Raw genomic sequence first — 20,755 nt, 5'->3', positions numbered from 1 at the left:
AAATCATCTCAGCTCATCATTATATGTATATTTTATATGGTCTCCATCGTTTCCCTCTGTAAACTTCATTGCAAACTTAATACATCCTGCCCAGGCATAGTTTTACCAGTACCTCCCAATGAATGATAAGATAAGAAAAGTTAAAAAGCTTTAGGTGGTTAGTAAAAAGTTTACATTAAGAGCACTGAATTAAATTTCAGAGAATTTTGGATCAAAAATAAGCTTCATTATTGATTTTATTGATTTTTATACCCTGAACAGGATATATTAAGTTTGTCACGAAGTTTGTAACACCCAGAAGGAAGCGTCGGATACCCTATAAAGTATATACATATATAAATGATCAGTATGTTGAGCTGAGTCGATTTAGCCATGTCCGTCTGTCTGTCCGTCTTTCCGTCTGTATATATACGAGCTAGTCCCTCAATTTTTAAGATATCGTTTTGAAATTTTGCAAACATCATTTTCTCTTCAAGAAGCTACTCATTTGTCGGAACTGCCGATATCGGATCACTATAACATATAGCTGCCATACAAACTGAACGATCGGAATCAAGCTCTTGTATGGAAAACTTTCACATTTGACAAGATATACTCACGAAAATTAGTATAGATTATTTCCTAAGACAACAATGTAATATTCGAAGAAATTGTTCATATCGGCTTACTATAGCATATAGCTGCCATACAAAACAAACGATCGGAATCAAGGTCTTGTATGGAAAACTTTCGCATTTGACGTGGTATCTTCACGAAGTTTGACATGGATTCCTGCTTAAGGTAATAATATAATCTCCGAAAAAATTGTTCAGATCGGATTACTATAGCATATAACTTCCATATAAACTAAACACTTAGTTACTAAAAGAAATGCTCCTGTGAAGGGTATATTAGCTTCGGTGCAGCCGAAGTTACCCTTTTTTCTTGTTTATCACTACTTCTTTTTTTCAAATGGTAAGAAAAGTTTCCTCTTCAAAGGACAAATTAAATAAATATAAAATAAAATTCCTGAAGCAATAATTAGCTAGGAAATCTTGCAGTTATCTACTGAGGTTCGCACGAGTATATGAAAGATTGCTCATGTACTCACAGATTGTATAGAACCATGCAAGGAGTTATTAAATTAAACGTGTTTGAATAATTCATATCTATGAACTGATATCGGCAGTCTTCACCATACGAATTTAATCGTCTTGAATTTCTAATATCGTAAAAAACAAGTGTTGAGTTCTTAAAATAACTGGTATACTGCTTCAGAAATTCTTACTCGCAAGCTATAAAAATGCACTCACGCAGCCACATTTCAAAGGATGTTTACAAAAATACCGGGGAATTTCAACGCGAGTACCGTAATTCAACACTAGTGTTGGATGGTGGGTTATGGTGAGCACGGAATAAGAGGAAATGGACCACCAACATGGAAAATGCATGAAAAATTGCAAGTTTCAATGCTAAGCAGTAAAATCCTTTTCATGGATAATCATAGTTATTGAAAGATATGCGAGTAATCAAAGCTTTAGCGGTTATATATATCTGAATCACTTTTAGCCAAACGATTTTATTTTCGTCCCACATTCATATACAAACTAACAAAGTTAGAAATCATTGTATGCAGCAATGGAAAATGTCAAATGTAAATGAAACTCTACAAAATGTGATGCTAATGCATGGAAATCTGCTGAGAATTGCATTATTTTCATTATATTTTGTTCGCGTGGCATATTCAATTGCATACATGCAAACACACACAGAGGGGATACGTAGAAACACACAAGCACACAAACATTTATAGATCTCAATAGGGTTGCATGTATTCAAAGACGAAAAGTTCCTTTCGTTCGTTTGCGAATTTTTGGCACCGAACCGCAAAACTAAACCAAAACCAGCACAAATGGGAAAAGTGTGCGATGAAAGAGAATTGGAACGAAGCGAAAGCGGCGGCAGTCAAAGGTAAAAAAGGCGAACTCAACAAATACCCGTTGAGCCGAAACCAAGTCGCGTTTTTGCGAAGCCTAGCAAGTATACATACAAACAAACAAACACATTTCAATGTATATGAATATATATGTAGATATATATGGATGTGTGTGCATGGGTCCCCAAGGGGATTCCAACAGGCCACAGAGCCAGCAAAAGCAACAAAGGTAAAAGCACGCCAATAGCACAGACAAATATCCACACACACGCACACACTCACAGCGACCGACTGTGCTTTGGTAATTCGTTTGGGGTCGGAAGGCAAACGGGCTGTCTCACATAATACCAAAACGGACTACAGTTGGATCAGTGATGCCAGTAAAAATGCCTCTTTCGCTTCGGCACAGCGTCGGCGCACTGCATGAAATCGATTACCGAAAGGATTCAACATTCCACAGCACATATGTGTGCACGCATACATCCACACACACAAAAACCGAAGTCACAAACAGCGAGAAATGAAACGAGAACAATGACAGCTAGCAGCCAACCGTTGAGGTTGGCGGCAACGAAGCTGAAACACGACGTTGAAAGTTGCCTTCAACAACTGTGTATTGACATGCAACGCCTGTTTCACTTTCATGACATTCCAACTGCGAAATAGCGAAACGATGTTGAGTAACGGTATGCACGAGTTGAAGCTATTCGAATTTGAGCAAAAGAGAGAGCGTGAGCAGAGTACGTTGTAGGTGAGAATGAGAGCGAGAATTCGTAAATATTTTATGAGAGTAAACTGTGGTGAGGGGAGAGAGTGCGAGCGCGCTGGTGTGTGTGTGCTTGGGGAGACGAGTGAGCGAGCGACTGAGGCAGAGTATTTCATATCTGAGTATACGTTGTCGATGTTCGACTAGGAACAGAGAACGCCTGCGAATTTTATACGATTTTCGAACAATGAGAAAGAGCCAAGTGACTTTACGAAAAGCGAATAGCGCTGATTGAATTAAAAATAAGAAGAAAAGATGCTGAATAAAACGAAAATGTTAACAAATAATATTAAGTCATGAGTTTAAGCTATAAAATAAATTGCATAAAGAATTTATACTCTCATATGCTTTTAAAGTGATTCCGAATTTTATTTTCGAATTTCGAAAACCGTTACAAAACACTTCGCATTTGGCGAAAGCTAACCATATATCTGCGTTTTCAAGCCTTTCAATATTCTTGCTTCGCACTGCAAGAGTCCTTTTCTTCACCGGTAGCTGTTAGTTCTCAACTGGTTAGTATTCAAAACCGCCATTCGTATTGAGCCGAAGCGTTGTTTGGCATCGTCGGCGTCGCTGTCGCCGTCACAGCTGACGATGAACGTACAACTCGCAGCTTGACTGGCTGCTGCCACGGACTGTTGGCCGCTGTGTGTTGGGACCGTGTGTGTTTGGACTTGGCTACGACGATTTTGCAATTTTGGCCAATACGTTGCGTTTCAGTAAGAAAAGCGTCGCCTAACGGTTTAGTACGTACGCTTTGCGTTTTAAGTTGGGGTAATTTTGCGGTTTGTTCGTGCGTTCGTAGTTTTATCACACGATATCAAAGGAAATATAAATAATGCATTGTAATTGAAAATCGCCAGCAAACGAAAAAAAAACAAAAAAGAAAATATACATACATACTCATAAATAAACAAAAGAAGGCGTAATAATGAATGGCATGATGACAGCGCGTAAAAGTAACACTTGACTGAAGTTTGTTAGTTATTATGATTTATATGTTTTATGCTTGCATCGCCGTTTCGCCGAATAAATGTGATTACGCTCGGTTGCATTTCAATGGCGGAAATCAATTCATTTAAACAATGAAGCAGCAATAGCTTAACGCCAACAACAAAATACATAGTCTTTTTGTTGTCAGGCAGTGTAAAATAGCGAAATGAAAACTCAATGAGAAATCAATTAATTTAGCGATGATTCAGTTGAATATCTAAATGACCAAATTACTACTTTTCCGTTGTTTAAGTTTAGAGCTCAATATTTTGTTTATATACAAGCAGCATTGTTTTGATTTACTGTATTTAATTTTAACATTAATAATGATGTAAAAATTAAAAAATATTTTATTAATTTATTACGAGTTATTCAATAAAATTTGTAACAGCCAACTAATTAAAGTATTAAAAAAACTAAATATTAATATGAATATTAATTTAATAGTTTAACTTATATTTTTTACTAAAATTTTACTCAGGTTAAAAAACAATATTAATTTTTTATTTGTTTAATTTATATTAAAATGCAATCAACAAATTATCTCTTCCTCAATAGTGCTTCAAAATTATTAAAGTAATACACGAATTAATTAAAGGTCAAACATTCTTGTAAAAATAACAAAAATAAACCAAATATTTTTTATTAATTTTTTTTATTAGGAATTTTATTATAAATTTTTTTTCATCAAATATTTTATTTTGTTTATAATTTTGTTTTTGAATTTAAATAATTTTTTAAAATGGATATAATAGAAATAATAATAATTTTTTTTATTGAAAATTTAAATTTAATATTAAAAAATCATTATATTAAATTTATTGTTATAATTGTTATCAAAATTTTTATCAAACTTTTTTTCTCTTTTAAAAAGATATTTTTTTTATTTTCAACATTTTTTTTCTTTTCAAAAAAATATTTTTTATTGTAATAACAATATTTCATTTCTTATTTTTATTTGTACAGGTTACTTTTTTTTAATATTATATTTAGTATTTACTCTTTTTACTACTTTTTTAAATAAATACATAAATATAAATCTATACCGATTGATAAAAACTAAAAAATAACAAAAACTATATTTAGCTTTTCTCCAAAAGCAAGGTAAAATTAACTTTCTTAAACAAAATTATTATAGCAAACTTAAGAGTTTTTAATATGTTGTTTTTTTGTTTTTAATTTTACCATTTGAATGCTTTTATAAATAACTAAAAAAATTATTTTAAGTTTAATACTTTTAAACGCTGAAAATCAAATTAGTGGCTAATATATAAATAAAAATATTTTATAAAAGAGCGAAATGCTGTACTAAAAATATTTATATACGGTGAATAATTAATTAAAATAAATCATGTACTTTGACTTATTATATATAAATTTGTTTTTCGTAAAATATTTTTTTAATTTTTAAATGCACCTGAATAAATAATATTTTTTTAAATATTTGATATAAATTTGAATATTTTGTAATATTAATATTTTATATAATTTATAAAATATAACATAAAAACTTAAAAAGATATTCCTCAAATCCACAATAATTAAGCTTGATAAAAATATTTTTTTATTAGTATTGAAGAAAATGGTCATATTTTTTATAAACTATATATGTATGTTTAAGAAAATTTTTTTTAAATAGTTTTTAAAATTTTTTCAAAGCTTCAGTCGGAAATTTTTTTATATATTTTGGTTATTATAATATAACATAAAATATAAATTTGTTTATGAGGAGAATTAGTTAAGGCTTTATCGCAAATGTTTTCTATAAAATATATTCCAAAATTAAATAATTTCTAATTTATAAAAATAACTAATATATTTTCTGAAAATTTTTTTTATGAAAGTCTATATATTCATTATGAGTAAATTGTTTGCGGTATTTAATGTTCTTTTAAAGAACTTTATGACTTTTAGTTCTTAAAATTTTAATAAGGTGTTGAAATTAAATTGGAAATTGAAATATGTGTTACTAAAGCCAAAGAAAAAAATATATTATATAGTTTTGTTTTAGAATTTATTCACAAATATTCTTTAATGTGAAATTTTTTCTAAGTGTAAAGTTTATTTAGTCAGGCGTTTAAAAACTTAAAAGTATTATTTTAGAGTATAAAGTCAAATCTTAAAAAAAATATAAATTTCAGCATAGTTTCGAGATATAGTTTTATATATCTTTTCCACGCGACTTCAAAATTAATTTCGACAATTTGAACTTTAGCTTTAAAAATTCTAAAAATATTTTCTTTTTAACAAGCAAACACAAGTTTAAATGATTAAGTTGTCTCCTCTCGTCATGTTCTGACAGCAGTGTATTAAATTTTGGTGTCCATTTCTAAAAAATTTCTAGTAAAATACATATGGTATACACAAGTATATACATAAATATTTTGAATTTAAAGAATCATGTACAGAATAAATAAAAATAACTGATATTATTTATATAAAAAAATATAAAAAAGTTCATATGTTCAGATTGAGTATATTATTCAAATTCTATATGAAAAATTAAAGAGCGTCAGTTGAGTTCATTTATTACTCAAATTTACTTCCGACACTTATTGTATAAACCAGTTAAAAAAATATAGTTTCTTATCCAGCACACGTTTTTTATTAAATTAATATTGCAAAATGTCTAAGTAGAGTTTTAGCACAATTTTTTATAAAAACCCATAATCTTAGATATTTTTTATCAAGCTTAATATAGTTTGCTGTAGCTTATAGCTTAAAGATCTAATTTTTTTCAACCTAATTATATTTGCGAAAAATATAAATTAAGAACATTTCCAATATTTTACATACGTTTGAATTATAAGCCTTTCGACTTTAGTTGTTTGTAATTAAAGTCAGTATCTTTTAATTACATTTTCGAAATTTTTTTTAATTTTTATTTAATTTTTTGCTACTGTTTAGTTTTATTATTATTCTAGCTGTTTTTGGTTTTTAACTCCTACATTTTAAACATTTATTTAATTTCCATAAACAAGTCAATTAAAAGTGGCGCGCCTAAAACTTTACACTAAATGCCTGTAAAAATATTGCTGTCAAACTCATTTTAAAACTAAACTTTGTTATATGCACACTAATCAAAAGTAGCAATTAAATTATACGCAAACTTTCCAGACCAGTATTCGAAAGTGTTTGCGCGTCTACATTACGCCCAAGTCAAGTTATTATTTAAATTATATATTTTTTCACACAGCAGAATACACGCTGCATTGAAAGCGAGCGCAACAGACAAATTAAAAATTAAAAGCCAGTAAGTTTCATAAAAGCCGCCATAACAACTGCAGCGGCTGACCGGCAAAGCGGCAGCACTTGCGGTGTGAAAAAGCGCCAGAAACAACGCGAACGCTCCGGCATTTCACATTAACACGCGCCGAGTGCTGACAGTGATTAGTGACAGCTGATGGTGATGACGTGGTGTTACGATTTGTAGCACAGGGAAAAAAATACTTGAAAGTGTACGCGGCGCGTTTACAGTTAAGAGACGGTTTTTTGTATTTTCAAAGAAAAATAATAAAAAGAAAAAGAAAATTTCAAAAAGCAGTGTTGAGAAAAATTTCATTTCCATATATAACCACGGTAAACTTATATAATTTAATATAAATAAAAGCGAGCAGAGCGTATATAAATATTTGTTGCATTTGGTGGAGGCGGTGCGTATACGTAACATTGCGAACTACAGCTTCCTTCCGGTTGAATGACCATATAAAACGCGGCAATGTTGTTGCCCTCGTTATATATATATGTGTAGAAAAGTAACAGTTGTGAGTGTATACACAGTGCTTGTGCGAGAAAGTGAGTGAGAAACCTAAGCGAATAAGCGAAAAGCGTAGGAAGGCAGATGCAGTGTTAGCTAAGGCAACAAGCAACCTAGAAAATACGGCGGAAAAGCTAGCAGACACACACACACACAAACTAAGTACATAGTGGTCTACACATTTGAAGTATATACACGTGGGTATGTACATGTGTGCCATAAAAGTCAAGCTAACGAGTGCAAGTAGGAACGAATAACTGTATGCGCCACGCTCGTTGCAAGTCAAGATACATGCCACAGCCAGTGCCAGGCAGCAATTGAAAACCGAAAGAAAAGTGAAAATTCTATTGTATGCGAATGTAAAACGGGTCGAGAAAGAATCGCAAACGACACACACGCACACATACACACAGACAGAAAAATATTGGTAAAATTGTCATTATAAATCTAACGTCGCAGACGCTCGGCAAACGAAAATTCAGACAAAAAAACAATAGAAAAGCAATAAGTGTAAGAAAGTGAGGTGTTGGTGCGACAGTTGGAGCAGCGGCGGCAGCAGACGACAGCAGATTTTACGCTCAAAGTGCTATAAATTAACGTACGACGACCTTAAACGAAGTTCAGACAGCCAAAAGCAAAGGACAGCAGCCGTAGACGCCCACAACTAAGCCGGTTGCAAGCGCTGCAGTGACGGTGTGTGTGTGCAGAAGAAGTAGCAGCAGCATTTTAGCAACAGATTTACCTTGCAAGCTGGTGTTGCGCCAGCGACGGAGCCGCCGACGCCGTTTGTTGACACTCTCACCAAAGATAAATCAATAAGTGGAAAAGTACAAGTGCAACCACATATACCCACACACACACGCATACATATAAAGATTATACACTCTTGGTGCACATATTAAAATCACAAACTCACACAGACACACATGCAACGGGCGAGTGGTGTGCCCGTGCAGCAGTATTTAGTGCAAAAGTAGCAGCAGCCGCAAAATATTTGAATTGCTTCGGAAACCAAACGTCCAGGCGCGCCAAAACCAGTCGGCCACTCAGCCACTCAGCAAGCCAGCCAGCCAGTCAGTGGCCTTCAACACCGCACCGCACCGCACCACATCAACTAAGCAGCAACGTCCACTTTTGTTTTTAATAGTGTCAAACAAACGGGCGCCCAGTTGTCGCCAAGCGAACGAACGACTACTAACCCAGCTAGCTAAGTAGTTGACGCTGCCAGAGTACAGCAGCAACGGCAATAGCAGTTGTTTTAAAAGTTTTCGAGTAGCAACCGGCAAAATTCATTCGCAAATTATGCTGGCCATGTCAACACTGATGATGCCAGCTCCCACCATAGCGATGGGGGCGCCGCCGCCGATTACAATGGGACCACATAAGCCACCGGAAACGAAACTGCTCGCCATACATCCGGCAGCTGTTGCGGCAAATGGAGCTGGTGGCGTCGGCCAGCAGTCGCATTTACAGCATAACGGTCAGCATCCGCAGTCACAACAGCAACAGCTGCCACCGAATCAGCAGCAACAGCAATCCCAGCAGACGCAGCAACAGCAACAAATCTCAGCCGGCAATAATAATAGCAACAAGCCAGGTGAGTGCAGCACATTTGTTGTAAATCCGCGCGGGTTGGGGATGGGTGTATTGTCTTTGTATTGTCTTAAGTGACGGCGGCAGCCAGCAAGGCAGTTATTTCTTGCTGATTTTCGCTGTTGAGTGTTTTCAAAATTATATGCAGCAGTTGCGGCCAATGGTTGTCTGCGGTTGAGTGGAGGCTATAGGGCTGCAGCCAGCACTGACGCCAGCTGTGTCGTCACTGCTTGCCATCAACGTTATAATATTCGTGTCACTGCTGTTGGCTTTTCTGCTTACAGGCGCGTTTCTTACATTTACATTTACTTATCGGTAGCTAAACTGTGTAGAATCCATATTTTGCTTTTCCATTTTTTCAAGTTGTACTTTTGAGTCCCCCGTATAACCACATTCCCCAAACTAATTTGCTTAAAATCTTGCCTTTTCGACTTTACTACTTTATTGCAGCACAGCGTCCATTTAACATAATTTATCTTGTCGCTTTCGCATTGCTATTTTGTTTTGTTAATTTTTTCTGTTCGCCAGCCAATCAAATGATTCATTACACTATTATTTATTCAACGCATTGCATTAATGCATAATATAATATAAATATATGTCGCTGCATATGTATGTACAGGCATTTGCCAGTGCCAACTTTGTGTTTCCTGCAATAAATTTTACAAATTATTTCGTTCGCTGGCATTAATATGTCACATACTCGAGATAAGCGATGATAAATGCAATTTAAGCATCGATTGCATGGAGAGAAGTTTGCTTTTTAAATTATGTAATTTTTTATCGTGCAAAAAATGTGTCTCGCTTTTGTTGCATGACCGACTTTAGCCGAGAGTATAGTATAAAGTGTTGGATTTTTATTTACGACTCTGTCATAAATATTGTACTCTTATGCTCGGTCATTATATAAGTTATTCGGAACTTTAGGAAATAAGATCAATACTTTGTAGGTTGCAGTCATCAGAACCAAATTGTTTGCGTTCTAGAACTTGCAGATAAAGTACTTCTAGATTTCTAGAACAAAAACAGTTTTTGGGTTCTGATACCTAAATACCTCCAATTTTATCTTCCACTTTTTTGGAACAAATTGTTAAATAATACGAAAATTTTCCAATTGGTAAAAACTAATAGTCTGAAGGGTTTAGTATAATAATATATATAAGCTTCCAGCGATATATAAATGAAGCGAGCACAAAATAGTTTTAACAAAAAGATTTATAATCTGAATTTTATATAATATAAGTAAACATACTGCTTTCAAATCAAAATTTTGTTATTAATTTATATATAAAAATAAAATGCTATTTCGTTATTTGCGTCCACAGCACGAAAAGGCGTGAAAATTTGCACTGGTATTCCTTTAGCCCTGTAGAAGGTCCTAACGAAGGAATTTTTTGCAATGCCACCATGAACTGATTTTTCGGAAATTTAGTAGCTTCGAACTGGGGGACGGACATAGGCTTATTGTTTTATCATTTTATGTTAAAAGTCGAAAACAATTATATAAAATATGTAAGGAAGCGTTAAATTCGGGTAGAACCGAACATTTTACACTCTTGCAACTTGCAAAAATCAAAGCCAAGGAAATACTTTAAGGTGTAAAACCAATCATATAGATTAAAGTCAGCCGGATGTTCGAAAATCCTGATATTGGTTATTTGGCAGCTTGGTCAAGTTTTCGTTCAAATTTATCTATTTTAGGCACAAAGATACACTGTTATAAATAAAATACGCTCTCTTATTTTCAATGGCATAACTCAGATATTGGCATAAGTCACCCGGAAGTTCGATGAACTTTATGTTAAGTATATGGGAGCTTAGGGAAGCACTTTTACCAACTATAAGTACCGGGGTCTAAATAGCTGATACATAGGGGCTTGAACTATTTTTTATTGAATTTAAGCAATTTTGGTCATAAGATGGCACACACTAAAGACACCATGATTCGTGCTTAGTTTTATCTCGTTTCATTAATTACTTCTTGATTTGTGTGCTGGAAACTGAATGAATGAAGTGGAATTTATAATTGTGCTATATGGGAAGTAGGAGTGGTTGTTGTACGTTTTCACAGTGTGATAAGAGTTAAAGAAGAATGCCTTGTTCTAAATTTTATCGAAATGGTTGGTTGGGTCCCGAGACATGGCACTTCAGCAAAAAGAGAGCGGTGCCCAATTTCACTTTTTTACTTTTTGTTTTTAACAAATTTTTAAAGCAGAAACCAATATATTTAAATTAGGTATTTAGTACTATTTGTATTATTTTTGATTTTGTGGAGTATTGTGATTTTGTTTTTATTTCACGTATTGTACATTTTGGGAGTATATAAAAATGGGGATACGATTTAATGTTTTTGTGTTGCGAATCTCCTCTAGTCCCCCTCTTTTAAAATAAGGAAGTTCCATTTATTAAGCTATGTGTTTCAACTGCTTATAAAATAAGCTCTTTTTTAATTTATTACTATTTATTACATTCATCGGAAAGTAATAAAAATAGCGTTTTTGTGATTTTTTTAAAGAGACATTTAATTTATTAAATAACTATATATGTATTTATATGTATAGTATTACAAATAATGTGTAAAAACAAAATTAAATGTATTTCCATATTTCGTGATTTATTTTGAAAAAATTTGAATAACCTTGATCCCACACTCGATCTCCAGGAGAAACTCCAAAAAAGGTATCTTTTGGTGAGGAAGATTTTTAATAATTATTACGATTGCACGTATTGATCGAAGAACTTGTACGATTGCGTTTTAACCGTTGTGGAGAAATTTTCCTCACCGGCTCTGAAAACACCGTTTTGAAAAAAAAACACGACTAATGTGCTGAGAGTTCTGTGGGATATTGTGATTAACATAATAATCTTGCCGTTAAGTATCATAGGAGAGCCATTTGCGTACACGTTAAATTTTACATTTCTTTAAACAAATTGTTGTTGGATTACATACAAATTCGGTTTAAGCAAACACAATTCTCAAAGCTATGTTTTCGGTAGGTCATAACTTATAACTTTATAAGACTATATGAAACCCTAACAGTTAAAAAATTGTTTAGCTCTTCGTTTATAATATTATTGGCCTAATAATATATTAATTAAACCTAAACATATGCAGACAGTGAGGTCACACCAACGCCGATTTTGTGGAGCCTTTCAAGCTCCGTCATCTAGTTTTTCAACAAATAATTAAATTAGATTTGTTCATTTATAATCTCATTTAAAGATAACTTTGAATATTTAACAGATATATGTAGATAGATTACAGCATAATGTCTCAGAGAATTCAAAATTCTCTTATCATCTACAATTTGGAAATGCTAGTATTGTTATACCCAGAACCGGGTATATTAAGTTTGTCACGAAGTTTGTAACACCTAGAAGGCAGCGTCGGAGACCCTATAAAGTATATATATAAATGATCAGTATGTTGAGCTGAGTCGATTTAGCCATGTCCGTCTGTCCGTCTGTCTGTCTGTCCGTCCGTCTGTATATATACGAACTAGTCCCTCCGTTTTTAAGACATCGTTTTGACATTTTGCAAACGTTATTTTCTCTTCAAGAAGCTGCTCATTTGTTGGAACTGCCGATATCGGACCACTATAACATATAGCTGCCATACAAACTGAACGATCGGAAAAAAGTTCTTGTATATAATACTTTTGAATTTGACAAGATATATTCACGAAATTTGGTATAGATTATTTTCTAAGGCCACAATGTAATCTCCGAAGAAATTACTCAGATCGGTTAACTATAGCATATAGCTACCATAAAAACCGAACGATCGGAATCAAGGGCTTGTATGGAAAACTTTTGCATTTGACGTGGTATTTTCACGAAATTTGACATGGATTACTGCTTAAGGTAATAATATAATCTCCGAAAAAATTGTTCAGATCGGATTACTATAGCATATAGCTTCCATATAAACTGAACACATAGTTACTAAAAGAAATGCACCTGTGAAGGGTATATCAGCTTTGGTGCAGCCGAAGTTAACGTTTTTGCTTGCCTTTCTGTTTAAATTTTAAAAAAAATTTTGCACATTGTGGGCAGAAAAATATCACATATGTATATCTTACAGAATATGGTACAAAGAATAAAATAATTTTTAATAACCGAGATAAATGGAGATGATGGGGAGAAAAACTCATTTCCAGATGTCTATTTGTTCGTCTGTCCATAAAGGATAAATATGTATATCCGTGGAAGAAAAAGCCTTGTTGAAATTAATACATGTATTCCTTTTCAACATTATTGTATAATGCGTCGTATGTATCGGGTGATTTTTTAAACCTTGATACAGTGCTTTTCTTTAAAAAAACGCATTTTAAAAAAAAAATTTGAAAAGCGTGATCGATTTATCGGCACTTCTTTATTTGTAAATACGTTAGATTGGTTCATGACATTTACTTTTTGAAGATAATTTCATTTAAATGTTGACCGCGGCTGGTCCATTCGGAAAGTCCAATCAAGAAATTTTCAGTGAATGGGCCCTAGAAAAGTTGGCAGAAAATCCGCTTTTTTATCGACAAATTTTGTTCAGCGATGAGGCTCGTTTCTGGTTGAATGGCTACGTAAATAAGCAAAATTGCCGCATTTGGGGTGAAGAGCAACCAGAAGCCGTTCAAGAACTGCCCATGCATCCCGAAAAATGCACTGTTTGGTGTGGTTTGTACTTTTTGTATTTTTTCAAAGATGCTGTTGGACGCAACGTTACGGTGAATGGCGATCGCTATCGTTCGATGCTAACAAACTTTTTGTTGCCAAAAATGGAAGAACTGAACTTGGTTGACATGTGGTTTCAACAAGATGGCGCTACATGCCACACAGCTCGCGATTCTATGGCCATTTTGAGGGAAAACTTCGAAGAACAATTCATCTCAAGAAATGGACCCGTAAGTTGGCCACCAAGATCATGCGATTTGACGCCTTTAGACTATTTTTTGTGGGGCTACGTCAAGTCTAAAGTCTACAGAAATAAGCCAGCAACTATTCCAGCTTTGGAAGACAACATTTCCGAAGAAATTCGGGCTATTCCGGCCGAAATGCTCGAAAAAGTTGCCCAAAATTGGACTTTCCGAATGGACCACCTAAGACGCAGCCGCGATCAACATTTAAATGAAATTATCTTCAAAAAGTAAATGTCATGAACCAATCTAACGTTTCAAATAAAGAACCGATGAGATTTTGCAAATTTTATGCGTTTTTTTTTTTAAAAAAGTTATCAAGCTCTTAAAAAATCACCCGATATTAAACTATTTTACGCAAACCTTAATACAGTGCTGTTATCTTTAAAAAACTCACATTTTACAAAAAAAATTAAGAAAAGCGTGATGACGATTTAGCTTAGAGCACATCCTTTAATAAGTTTAATGTAAATACTATGTCATAAAGTAAAAGATGAAGATGAAGAGAAGATTTCGTTATTATTATATGTTTCGCATATTACAAATAATTTCACTGAGTTTAACTAAATTCGGTGAATAGCACATCCACGGCCTATTTGCAGCTAGCAAATATTCTCATACAAGACCATTTTTAATGCCGCCACCTTTTCAGGGATTGTTATCATTACCATTTAGAAAATACCAGGCCAAAATAAAGACAAAATTTAGTAGTTATCATCGACATGAAATATTAACTTGATCCCATTTAGAGCAACGTTTCTTTTAACAAAGCATATCTATGTATGAGTTGGTACTGAAAATTTAAGAAATCAGTTTCTCACTTTTCTCACAAATTTGAAATGTTCATATATAATGAGACTTAAACTCGCCTTGTATTTATTTTAACCTAAACGTCTACATCTCAGTTGTTTTTTGTTGTAATTAGATAATAATTTAAAATAATTACCTTTCATCAGAGGACCGGTAAGTTAGTGTAGCTCGATAAATTACCTCAACAAATCACAAGAAAAAATATAATGTAATTTTTCGCCGAAAATATTTTTAATTATTTCTTTTTAAATTATATCCACCTGACATAATATCGTGGGATTCTGAATTTTATTTCGATTTATATAGTTTATTAAGCTAGAAGAACATCCGTAAACCAGACGATGTAATTTTTTTTTGTTAAGGTATTTTGGAGACAAGTCAGAAATATGTAAGTACGGAGAAGTAGGCCTACTTCCTATAAAACACAATTTTAAATTTCATCTGATTCTTTACTTTCGAGTGTACAAATCAAGTGGAAAATTAATATGATGTTATAAAACCTTACACGAATAATTTCTTTGGAGTATACGACCTTAGGACCAAAAATTGGCCAAATCTTACATAAACTGTTCAAGACGGTAGGTTTTGAGTATTTAGACCTCAGTACCAATAGTTGACTTTTTATCGAATATATTGGTTAATGTGTCAGATTTATAACTTAAATTCAAAGAGAATCCTTTACTGATGATAGTATGCATGTGTGCTACAAATACATTGAATGGAGACAATACACTCTGTAGCCCTTATATACCTAATATAAAGATTTTTGAACTTCCTGGTGACTTTATACTGTATATATACATATATCGGCCAGTATGTGAGTTATCTTAATAAAATCTAAAGAGCGCGTTTTTCTTATAATGTTACATATTTCTGCTTATAATGTATAAAATTGGGTGAAAACTCTCCCTAGACCACATACAACTAACAGGTCTTATATACCTGAAGGTACTCTCTTGGCTTTAATTCTTGCAAGTTGCAAGAGTATGAAATGTTTGGTCATACTCGAACTTCGCACTTCCTTACTTCTTTTATATTAATTGAATTAAACACCAAAAAGATTTTCGAAGTTTCACGCTTAGTTTCAAGCTTAAAGACTAAACTTGTATTTATTTTCATAAAATCACAACTAAAATAAATATAATTCATTTAAACTAACCAAAACTTTTGAATACGCAAATTTTGCACTGAAATGCAAATGAAATTATCGTTAAACACTTTATGCCAAACAAAGCCTTAATAAGAAAACAATCTTCGCAGTTTGTTTGAAGCACAAATGGCGAGCAAACTAATTGAGGCTGGTTGGGTGAGGAAGCCTCGTTAGCTCAATGAAAGTATTAAAAGTAATAACACTTTAAGCTGCAGCCTACACAGACAACTAAAAACAACAACACAAAAATATTATAAATAAACATTAAAAGTAACAATAACAACCGCAGAGATGTGGCTTGCCACAGAATGCAAATAAGTGAAATAGACGCAAGAAGCTGGAAAAAATGATCAGAACCAGAAGTGGAGCAAGCGCCAGCAAACAACAATAAACAACAACAGAAATATAAGGGAAAACCGCCAAGCTGCCGGAGTTGAGTCGATGAACTACGCCAAATACTGTATATAAAACAGTTAGCTTAAATTACAACAACAACAACTGATTTTGTTGCAGAGAAAGTCGTGAATTTTACAACTTTTACGCAAAATTTAATTATTAGCCAGAGTGAAAAATTCCACACTTCTGATGTGGGTGAGTGAGGAACTTGGTTTGCCGGCCGTTGAGCACGCAAAGCAGCAGAGCGCACATTTATGAGAAATAGAAAATAGTGTTGAAAAGAAAATAAAGTGAAGAAATAATTGCTTCCTACTACTTTCTAATATTAAAGCATTTCTTGCGAGCAGCGGCCCGTAGTTTGCCTATAGTCGACTAAGCGCCAAGTCTATGTATGTATGTAGGTGAAGCTGGTGGAGTAGCAGTCCGCAGCGGTTGACAGTATGTGGCTGCAGCGATGGTAATTGGAATAGAAGTTGCTGCAAAAGCTGGGCAACCACTTGTCAAGTTGGCAAGACGTAGATGGATGTAGACTGGCAACTGATGGGAATTGCGACGGAATTGTTGACCAAGAAGTACAAAATGTTGTTGTGAGTGCACAGAGAGATGAAATCAAAAAAATGTATTTGTGATAAGCGTACTTTTCAGTCTTAGGGCTGATTGGCTTATATCCTAGCACTGTGAAGTAATAAAAGTGAAGTGTAATTGTCGATTTCGTTGACAATTTGGATATTAACGTAAAATGTGTAGTTGTACGCATGCATTAATTTGTAGAAAATTTAATTTTTTGATTAAATAGACATTAAAATACAATGCATAATCAGCCATATAATGGCCTCGGCACTTTTCATAGTAAGTAGATTTAACCAAATTATGAGTTTCCTAAAAGAAAACTTTATTTTTTATAAAAAAATATACAAAAACATGTATAATTGAGGAAATACATATATTTGTAATTCAAGAAAATTTTCTTCCGCCTATCTACCTGATACCCTTGAACAAAACTCATAGAAACGCGGAATAAAGCCACCCAAAAAAATTTTCAGTTGACACTTGAATGTAAAATAATGTAAGGCGAAAAAATGATAACAAACCGCAAAAATACCTTTTTAAAATCACGCAGTTTTTTTTTAATGACATGCCACTTATGGCGCTTTACTCGGTTAATGAAAAATTTCACAGCAGTTTTTCAAATAATCGCATATTTAATATTTTGATTAATATTGGCTTGTGAGAAATAAAAATTTTGTTTCCCAGTCATTAATAGGATTCTGCGAGCCTGCTTCCCGCATATAAACATTATGTTAACATTACTTCCAGTCTCCTTACGCAGAAAGGAGTACTTCGCGAAAGTACTTCAGTCACATAAATTACGTATTACACATATACATATGTAGAAAGTATTTTTTTTATAGTTAATAAAGATAATAATGCAAAAAATTAAGTCGAATATTTTAAGGGTTTACTGAAACTCAAACGTGGAGATATCGAGAATTATGATAAACAAAATGACCTTCTTTAGTAAATTTAAATTTCCCTTTCCTTTCAAAAGTAATTTGAATGCACTACTTAGAAATAATGATGTCGTCGAATTCCCAGATATTAGTATATTATTGTATTAGTACAGTCTACCAATTATTGTGAATAAGAGGGTTAGAGACCTTCAAAATGTTCTCAGAATAAACTCTATGTTTTAACACGTGATCATATTAGAAATTATAAAATTTTTGTCACAACATTGGGCGTGAATAAATATTTTTAGTGACATTTGTAAAGTACCTCTGATTTAGGTGTGGAAAAGCTGAAAGGTGGACTCTTTGTTGGTCCTCAAATACGGCTTTATGAAAGATACAGATTTTTTCAAAGTTAAGACTGTTCCGGAAAGTGTATCTTGGAAAGGTTTAGTGTTGATAGTCGAAGTTTTCCTAGTTAACCGCAAAACACCAAACTATGAAGAAATTGTCCACAATATGCTGAAATATTAGAATACATTAGAATTGTATATTCGCAATCATTTGATTGCGTTTTCTGTTAATTTTGATAATTATAGGGACACAAAGAGTGCTGTTCACTAAGTTCCAATATTAAAAATTGTTGCTGATCTTTGAAAGTAATTTATAACTAGAAAATTATAAAGAATTAACTCATAAAAGACATTTAGCAAAGATATAATACATATATGCATTCGAAATTTGTCTTTGTTTACTTCGATGCATCCTAATTTCTCAAAACTTAACTGATATTATAAATATATATATATGTATATATTGAAAAATACCCGAAAATCCTAACAAAAATCAGACTATTTAATTACTCATCAATACTTATTTTGTTGACTTCAAACTAATCCCCACCAGACGTAATACTCTTATGTCAACGATTTTGCTAGTCCTTGAAAAACTTTTCATATGCACTATGAGATGGCTATTTCAGTTTCGGGAACAAAAAAAATCACACGGAGCCAAATCTGGTGAATATGGTGGTTGATCGATGGTATTTATTGTGTTTTTGGCTCTAAATTCATTCTAATCGCACGATGAAGCATATCTAAAGAGGCCTGTTTACGGTACTCTTTTTTAAAACAATTGAACTTTATCGGGACGAGTCGAGCAAGATCGAATTTCATACCCAAAATATACACCAAACTCAATCGAAGGGACTTGCGAGAGATGCCGAGCTCTCTTGCCATCTCTCAAACACTTGCCTGACGATTGTCAAACACCTTATCCTTCACATTTTTAATATTTTTATCAGTTAAAAAGGTCGAAGGTTGTCCAGAACGAGGCATGTCTTTAACGATATCTCTACAGACTATTCTAACTTCAAGTACCAAGAAAATATAGGTAAATGGCTGATGACACAATGGAACATATTTTTTCATTGAATTTTTGAAAATCACTATAGACTAACCCCTATTATTTTATTAAAAAGCCTACTGTATACACTTAAAAAGAAAATTTTTATCATTGCACTTATATATGTGCATCACGGAAATCAATAAACTCGAAATATGTATCAGAATTGCATATGCTTCCTATGAATAAATGAGGGTAGGGGCTTTCTTTCAATACGCGGAGCTCGAAAACACAGAGAGACAACACATGACAACACAAATTAGAAGGCTTAGTAAATATTTTAAATAAAGTCCTGCAATAAATAACAAATAATAACATGACATAACGCATAATTGGATGTTTCACCAGAAGGTCACCAAATAAACGTCAATGGGTCGCCGATGTGCTTGAATGCTGTCAATTTGCTTTCCAAGAAGTTGCGCGACCGCCGTGGTGCCAAACTCTGATGAATAGCGGCAAATTAGTGTGTGCAACACTAACGGCATAACCACCAAATGCATACACTTGTACAAGGCAAATCTAACCGCCACTTCAGCCGGTAAACCGCAAAAGCGCAGATACACAGGCATATTGAAGTTACCACAAATAATACACAAAACAATGACTGTGCGGAGAATGTCTTAGCCTGCAACGAGTATTGCGTAATAAACTTTCAAAATTTAATTTGTTATTTAAGTTGTGAACAAGTGTTAGGCTTTCCAAAGCCATTATAACGAATTTTATTTTCTCTAGCAACACAACAACAACAAACATTCAATAGCTTTAGGCGCAGAAGGCACAAAAAAAGCCACGATTAACTGTTGGCAATTTTCTACTACAATACGGATAAACACGAGCCGGCGTTGCCACCACGATGCTGCAACACGATCAATGCAACGTCAATTTCATTGCGTTTTAAATAGATTTAGAGCCATGTTGCACATAGCTAAATGGTTTCAGAATTGAAATCTAGACATAGACACAGGCAACGCAAAAAAAAATGTGGCTTATGGATATTGTGGTGTGCGGCGGGTGTGCTGGGCGGGTAGGTAAACACGTTGTCTGTGTGCTTGTCTGCGGCAAAGTTAGCAGGCGTTGAAATTTCGAATTGCCGGCGTGTCAGCCAGCGCGTTGAATGGGCAAACCAACAGAACCGAATGTCTAAATGTCGTGCAACTTGCCTGTGTTTCATCATCAAATCAGTTGCTGAAATTGTTTTACTGTTCGTCGTGCTCTCTACGTTCAGATCTTTTTTTGTTTTTGCTGCTTCTGCTTTGTGGGTGTTTCTATCGTTACTGTGCTTCATGCTTGCCTTGAGTGCAATTTTCAATACAAATACAAACAAGGATATTTCAAGGATGCGTTGCCATCGTTAAAAGTTCGCTGGCAATCCATTCCCGACAGACATATACAAACAACGAATATGCAGCGTTGTGGCAGTGGGTGAAAGAGAAAGCGTTTCATAGACAAGTGGCTGGCAGTTTAAGCTGTGTGCAACGATCTCTGCCAACTCGTTGCATAGGCATACACAAATATGTGCAACCGCACCGAGCACTGTATGCGAGTATACTAGTACTAAGCAAGTTGAGATGAGAGGGTGCAAATAGTCAACTTATAGGCGAAAATGTTTATAT

The 20,755-nt window shown here is 33.8% G+C and overlaps 1 protein-coding gene across 4 annotated transcripts in view; it reads left to right on the top strand.

Moving 5' to 3' along the window:
• The window catches only part of LOC126751551 (cytotoxic granule associated RNA binding protein TIA1), a 348,446-nt gene that overhangs the window by 11,018 nt on the left and 316,673 nt on the right, over nt 1-20,755 (top strand). The window contains exons 1-2 of one of the 4 annotated variants that reach the window (XM_050461920.1): nt 3,291-3,660; nt 6,871-9,028. The exons of 1 other annotated variant lie outside the window; for it this stretch is intronic. In XM_050461920.1, coding sequence (XP_050317877.1) covers nt 8,734-9,028 — 295 coding nt within the window. In that variant the 5' untranslated portion in view covers nt 3,291-3,660; nt 6,871-8,733. Of the gene's footprint in view, nt 1-3,290; nt 3,661-6,870; nt 9,029-20,755 lie in introns of those variants that run through there. 2 more of the 4 variants (XM_050461919.1, XM_050461918.1) reach the window with 2 other exon arrangements.

Source organism: Bactrocera neohumeralis, chromosome 2 (genome assembly GCF_024586455.1).
Source record: "Bactrocera neohumeralis isolate Rockhampton chromosome 2, APGP_CSIRO_Bneo_wtdbg2-racon-allhic-juicebox.fasta_v2, whole genome shotgun sequence".
Lineage (NCBI taxonomy): Eukaryota > Metazoa > Arthropoda > Insecta > Diptera > Tephritidae > Bactrocera > Bactrocera neohumeralis.
The sequence above is the reverse complement of the archived record's forward strand: the minus strand, read 5'-3'. Positions and strand labels throughout refer to the sequence as shown.